The sequence below is a fragment of the Pan paniscus genome, chromosome X, assembly GCF_029289425.2.
Source record: "Pan paniscus chromosome X, NHGRI_mPanPan1-v2.0_pri, whole genome shotgun sequence".
NCBI classification, from domain to species: Eukaryota; Metazoa; Chordata; class Mammalia; order Primates; family Hominidae; genus Pan; species Pan paniscus.
Genome location: NC_073272.2, coordinates 3,079,293 through 3,086,694, shown reverse-complemented (window position 1 = coordinate 3,086,694; position 7,402 = coordinate 3,079,293). Strand labels below are relative to the sequence as shown.

The following is a 7,402-nucleotide window of genomic DNA, read 5'->3' as shown; positions in this document are numbered from 1 at the left end:
TTTCATACGAAGAATCTAAGACTCAGAGGAGTTAAGAAACTTGACCTAGATCACCCAACTAGGACGTAGCAGAATTTCAGATTTGAACCAGGCCCATGATCTTACTTTTATTCCATATTTCCTCTGAACATAACAAGAGTAATACTAATGAGTACAACATTAATATAAGTTTAGTACTACAGTTGGCAATTTAATAACCCTTGCCACAACTGTGAGAACATGTAGCATGAATAGTACTCTATCCATTTTATTGATAGGGAATTAATCACTTACCAGTGTTGCTCCCTGACAGTTAAAACATGTAAATGCTTTCTAGTAATGAAGACTGCAATACTAAATTCAGATTAACATGCATTCATTCACCAAATATTTCTTGGAAGTTTACATGTTCCAGGTACTGTAGTAAAATAACTGATAAAAGTGTCATTTTTTGGGAAAGAAGTACAAGTACCATTTAACGTCTTCACCATTAAATGGAGGATAGCCTTTCCAATAAAGTGACTTCTGACTAGTGACCTTAAGAAAATTCGGATACACAGGCCGGGCGTGGTGGCTCACGATTGTAATCTCAGCACTTTGGGAGGCGAAGGCAGGCGGATCACGAGGTCAGGAGTTCAAGACCAGCCTGGCCAACCAATGAAACCCCATCTGTACTAAAAATACAAACATTAGCCAGGCGTGGTAGCAGGCGCCTGTAATCTCAGCTACTCAGGAGGCTGAGGCAGGAGAATTGCTTGAAACCAGGAGGCGGAGGTTGCAGAGAGCCGAGAATGCACCACTGAACTCCAGCCTAGGCGACAAAGCAAGGCTCCATCTCAAAAAAAAAAAAAAGAAAAGAAAAGAAAAGAAAAGAAAGAAGGAAAGAAAAAGAAAAGAAAAGAAAATGAGGATACATAGTGGATATTTTAGAGAAGAACCTTCCAGCAGAAGTGTGCAAAGACCCTGATATGGATGGCAGGTTAGAGGAATCACATGCATGGTGAGTTACAAGAGTCACAGATTGGGGAGTGTGATAGAAGCAGAGTGATTGATTCATGAGAAGAATAAGTATTAATGTCAGAGAGGTAATAGGTGCCCACATCATGTACGGCCTTATTAGGAATTTGGATTTTATTTTCATCAAGATGAAAACTCTGTGGAGTTTTCATCAAAGGAAAAACGTGATCTGGCTTAAAATATATTGTAGGAGATCACGGATAGAAGAAATAACCCATTGTCATTATTACATTACCAAATATTTTTCAGAATCATTTTGTTGTTTGCTCAGATGCTTTTCAAAAACATCTTTAGCTACTTAATTTAACTTTTTAAGTATTCAGACTTGTGAAGCTTTCTACCAATTTAGGTTTAGAGATCGTCTCCTCTCTTCTCTTCTCTCCTCTTCTCCTTTCCTCCCTCCCTCCCTCCCTCCTTCCCTCCCTCCCTTCCTTCCTCCCTCCCTTCCTTCCTTTCTTTCTTCCTTACTTCCTTGTCTTTTAATTCCTCCCAGAGCATAAGATAACACAGGACGAGGTTTGCTGTCTGAAATGCGTTCAAGTCCCCTGTTATTACAAGAGTTCAAAAACGTGATGACCTCCAAAGGATGATTAAGAAACAGAATCAGTCTTAAGTTGTAGTGTGGTGTATGGGGATCACTCTCTAGGGTCTACATTTAGTCAATGACAAAATATTTGCTGACTTTCAAATGGATCGGTGATTTCTTGTTTTTGTTTTTGTTGTTTTGAGACAGAGTCTGGCTCTGTCACCCAAGCCGGAGTGCAGTGGCACGATCTCGGCTCACTGCAACCTCCACTGCCTGGATTCAAGCAATTCTCCTGCCTCAGCCTCCCCAGTAGCTGGGATTACAGGCGCCCGCCACCACGACCAGCTAATTTTTTTTTTGTATTTTAGCAGAGACAGGGTTTCACCATGTTGGCCAGGCTCGTCTCAAACTCCTGACCTCAGGTGATCCGCCCGCCTCGGCCTCCCAAAGTGCTGGGATTACAGGCATGAGCCGCTGCACCTGGCCAGATCAGTGATTCTTGATTTTCTTGGCCATGAGGAAAATGATGCAATATGCTCTTCAAGGGCCTTTCTGCAGAATAGAGAAGATGAGATGCAAACTATTCTCATTGATTAACACCTTGGTTATAACTATATCTCTTTCTCTTACATTCAGAAAATTGTATTGGAATGCAAACGGTTGTGAGAGCTAGCACTTTCTATTGAAATAGCTGGCACATGAATATACCTGGTTACAATGCTTGGCCGAATGAGAAATGCAATGCCATTTTATGTAATTGCACTTAATATGCATGAGTCTCACACCTAGTCAATTCAGAATCTCAGAATTTCCCAATGTCGTATCCATCGAACATCTCCTGAGATGCGTATCATCCCATCTGGCCCTAAATGGCTGATTCATGCAGAACATTTTCATGTCATCCCTCAAGCCCAACCACAGGGCACCTTCAGATCCAACTCTCTTTAAAACACTTTAGTGTCCTTCTTAGGGGTATGAGAAACATTACACTGGTTTCTTTCACCATTCTGATTCTTCAAGAAAGGAAGTAGAGCTGTTATAGGCCATTTACTGACTATGTGCTGCTCTCAGGTAGCCCCACTCCCTCTGCTGTCCTGCACAGAAAAACATAGTACATGATTAACTATGTAAGACTCTCTCAGGCCCATCTTCCCAGGCAGAACACTTGGACATGTCTTTCTTCTTTATTTTTATTATTTTAAACTGAACAGATAAAATGGAATGTATCTATCATGTATCTAATGTTTGAAGTATATACATTGTAGAATGAATAAATATAGCTAATTAACATATGCATCATCCCACAAAGTTATCATTTTGTATTGAGAACACTTAACATCTACTCTCTTAGCATTTATCAATAATACAACATATTATGATCACCCGTAGTCACCGTGTTGTACAATATATCTCTGGAGCTTATTCCTTCAGTCTAACGGAAATTTGGTATCCTTTGAGCAATGTCTCTCCAGCCACCACCACCGAGCCCCTAGTCACCACCATTCTACTCTCTACCTCTGTGAGACTTCTTAATTTTTTATTATTTTATTTTTAAATTTTTGTTAACTTTTATTTTAGGTTCAGGGGTACACGTGCAGGCTCGTTATATAGGGAAATTGTGTGTCACACGGGTTTGGTGTACAGATTATTTCATCACCCAGGTAATCAGCATAATAGCTGACAGGTAGCTTTTCAATCCTCACCCTCCTCCCCATCCTTTACCCCCAAGTAGACACGGGTGTCTGTTGCTCCCTTCTTTGTGTCCATGCGTACCGATGTTTAGCTCTTGCTTAGAAATGGAAAAAGGTGGTATTCCATTTTCTGTTCCCACGTGAGTTCGCTTAGAGTAATGGCCTCCAGCTCCATCCATGTTGCTGCAAAAGACATGATCTCGTTTTTTTATGGCTGCATAGTATTCCATGCTGTTTATGTACCACAATGTCTTTATCCAGTCTGCTGCTGATGGGCCTTTAGGTTGATTCAATATCTTTGCTATTGTGAATAGTGCTGTCAAGAACATACGCATGCATATGTCTTAACGGTAGAATGATATATATCCTTTGGGTATATATCCAGTAATGTGATGGCTGAGATGAATGGTAATTCTAAGTTCTTGCAGAAATCACCAAACTGTTTTCTATAATGGCTGAACTAAGTTACATTCCCATAAACAGTGTATAGGTGTTCTCTTTTCATTTCTTTCAAGGCAGCAGGTTTCTTTCTGGCCTAGGGTGTGTCTAGAAATGTTATCCAGGAGCTAGTGCCTGGAACAGGGGCTTCACAACCCCGACCGGTGCCCTGTCCCGCTGTAGTTGAGCTGGTATTCAAGATGCAAGAAAAAAAACGCTCCTCACTATTCCATCTCCTCAAGTGGAAGGAGGGGGTCTTTCATGGAGCCGCTAGCTGGGCAGTCTGGGGCTAGGGCAGGGGTGACACCAGCACTCACTTGGCTGCCCCAGCTGGTATCTCAGTAGGTCATGTGCACCCCTCCACATACCCGCCACAATCCACTGCCTCTGGGCCCAATTCTACGCTAGAACTCACCTACGAGTTACAGGTCTTATGGCCTAGACTGCCTTTAAGGTTGTCTGAGAAACCTGGAACAGTTTTTTAGCCCTTGGTGGCAAGGTTTGCAGAAACTCAAGTTCTGATTCCTGGGATGGGTAATTTCCCTCTGGCTAGAGGTGGTTGCAATGCTCCCTTCCCAGATGGGAGTCAGCTACGTTTGGTCTGGTTTTCCTTTCTCCTGTAAGAGACAGCACTGAGTTCAGTGACCCACAACTGCTCTGCTCTTGCTCTTCCAGCTTCCAGAGATGCTCTTTACACCACACTGCCACTGCCTAGGATAGGGAAGGGGTGGGGTCAGCGATTTAAGACTGTTTCTTCTAACTCTTCAGTGCCTCTTTCAGTGATACAACCAGGTACTATGAGAGTTCCCCTGATTTTGGGTTCTTATGGAGGTGTTTTCTACTGTGTGGATAGTTGCTAAATTTGTGTCCTTGCGAGGGGGCTGATCTGTGCAGCCTTCTATTCTGCTTTTCTTGCTCCGCCTCTCTCAGCTTAGTTTTGGTTTGTTTCTGTTTGTTTGTTTTTCCTCTGCAATGCCTAAGGCTAAAGAATGTGATCCCGTATTACTATCCTAAATATGAAAAATTCTTTAATGTCACGTGCTGGATGGAAATATTAGTTTGCAATGAGGAATACCTTCAATTGTACATATCAAAGAGTAAGAAAAAAAGCATTGGGATTTTTTGTTTTTACCTTGTGGTCCGACAACTTGAAAGAATATTCTTTTATTCCAAAGATGGTACGTGGGGGATTTTGTTCTGGAAATCAGTGCTAGGTATTTAGGTATTTGGTTGGAGAAAAGCAAACTGGTTTTTGTCTATTGATATTTAGTATATTTTATTTTTTCATGTTATCCATGACAGTGTTATGACTTAGCAAACCACAGTTACAAATAACTAAAATTGTAATTGCTCCTGCATTTTTATTTAACTCCCTCATGTGTCCTGAGAAGACCTTCTTGTTTTACCTAATGATCTCTCCAACATCCCCTGAACTCTCAAGACGTAGACACTATGTGAAGGTCAATTCAAAGACAGAAACTAAAACCCCATCCACGGGTGACTCCATGGTGAATCCCTGTGGTGTCTTTTCCCGCTAACCGATGTGTATCCGCCAAGCAGTTTTCTTTTTCACTATAAATATTATACTGTTTGACATTTTAAGACACATTGTAATCAAAATCTATAGCCTTAATTAAATGACGAATTTCAGGAAATTATCATGCAAAATGGAAGTGTTAGGAAGCCGATAATAGACACACTCTCCTAAAAATGATCTCACCACATCACACCTAACCCTTCTCACCACCTTGCAGTTCACATTCCATGGAAAAAAGCTCCTCATACTTAAGAGTGTTTTACTTTCCTTTTCCCAAGTCATGGCGATTTTGAATATTCACACTTTGCGGATATCAACACATTTCTAAAGCATACTTATCTTGATTAAAGACTGCTGAGGTCATTAAAACAGTAACAAATATTTAAGATGCATTGAACATTTTGTTTTAGAATTGGCTTTTCAATCATTTCATTACAAGCAATGCTTTCCTGCCGTTTACTTACTCCTACATCTACTATCTTCTTTTGTATTGTGCTTTGTGTTTTACAGAACGTTTACTCTTTATAAAGCATATATTTCTAACCTAGGAAAATATCAGATGGAAAGGGGATGGGAATACCTTCGATATGTGCATTCAGCAGAACTATGTGCTGCCGGGTACAGTTGCGTGAACATATACACATCTCCACTTCCTGTGAGATAAAATTTTAAGAAGGAAATTTTCTTTAGGAATCAGTCCTCCCCCAGGCCTTATTTACAATGTCTGGCTTACTGTCCACCTGTGGGTCTGTCCAGCAACCCTACAGGACCTCATATCCCTCCCTTCTCAAATGCCTACCTCTTCCCTTCCCTTCCCCCCCCGCACCACCATCAGAAAACAGGCAGAGCTATGCACAGCCATCAGCTTCTCAAACTTTATTTTCATTGCCCAAGGTTAACGGCAGCATCTTCCTTCTGGTTTGCAGCTGTTTGCACAGAAATCTGCGTGAATTCTTCCTCGTCTATTTGGAGGCGGTTGACTCGGTTCTCTCGGGAGTGGTCATTCACCAATTCATCGGAGACGGAGTAACGTCTTCTAACCTCTCTCCTGTAGGAAAGCACTAATACGGTCGAGGAGTCCGATGCTTTTGATTTCTTAGGAGCGGGTTCTGGCTGTGAGTCCCCCCTTGACGTCTCTGGCATCTGTTAAGAAAACAGGGAGAGGCCAGGAGGACATTATTTTGGGTGAACAGGATAGAGACTGGATAGCACGGGGGGCTTCATGACAAGAAGGAATGCAGGTTGAGGAAGGGGTTTGATCCAGAGAAGAACAAGGTTGAATCACAGAGTAGGGATCTATGGGGAAGAAGAAGAGGAGCGTGGGTAGGGTCATCTGTTAGTCCAAACTGCACCATTCTGTAAGTTCTTTGCTATTTTGCAGACCTTGGTCAAAGTGAAACATCCCATGGGGGTTCAGGCCGTGAGAAACATCCTGCCTAACCACCTGTCCGCAAGGCGGACGAAGGCCCAACTAAAGAAACATCCCTATCATATCTTGCTTGGCAACGTTTTAAGGAACACCACAATGATATTCCAGCAGAAAAAGGGCCAAACCACCTGATGCTAAGAACATCTTATCAATATCCTGCCGGGCAGCAAGCCATACTGCCCAGGCCCCTCCCACCCATACCTACAAGCACCCCAGCCTGTAAGCGGCGGTGGGCTCTGGCATTAAGCGGGCCCACCACTTCCACAATTGTCTGCAATATTCCTGTGTTGTTGTTTGAGCCGCCCCTGCTCTGTGTGTCTTTCTTTCACCCTCGCCTTCGCTTCAAAACCTAACAATCTTACCGTCTCATTCACCTCGTTGGATTCACACGGGGTGCTTCTCTTCACCCCGCCAGCACTGGATTGTTGGCCCATTGTATATATTGGTTTGTCAATGTCTGCGGAAAGCTTTGTAGCTTTTGAATCTTCGCAGTGGCCCGGAGCTCTTGCCCTCCCTATATATACCCTCCTGGTGACAAGGCAAAGCCACACCCTTGAGCTTTGTTTGATCATACACGCAGTGTCCCATCCAATGGCACCCCTAGGGTGGCTTCGACGTCACAAAGCCCCACTGCTGACCACTCCCTGGGCTTGCGGGCGAGGGGTGACAGGGGTGTAGAGCAAACCAAATGCTGTTGTTGTTTCAGCATCCCCTGAAGATGCATCCCAAACCGATCTGCTGCCGCTCCTCATTTCTCCATGTTTAATGTTCATGGTTCACATGGA

The 7,402-nt window shown here is 42.9% G+C and overlaps 1 protein-coding gene across 1 annotated transcript; it reads right to left on the bottom strand.

Moving 5' to 3' along the window:
• Positions 1 to 6,050: 6,050 nt before the first annotated feature.
• On the bottom strand, positions 6,051 to 7,147 carry LOC129395244 (sperm protein associated with the nucleus on the X chromosome C-like). The gene is made up of 2 exons (XM_055106231.2): positions 6,980 to 7,147; positions 6,051 to 6,331 (listed from the first exon to the last, which is right to left on the bottom strand). Exons 1-2 carry the CDS (start codon positions 7,049 to 7,051, stop codon positions 6,071 to 6,073), a joined length of 333 nt encoding a protein of 110 aa, XP_054962206.1. The 5' UTR covers positions 7,052 to 7,147; the 3' UTR covers positions 6,051 to 6,070.
• Between the last annotated feature and the right edge of the window lie 255 nt (positions 7,148 to 7,402).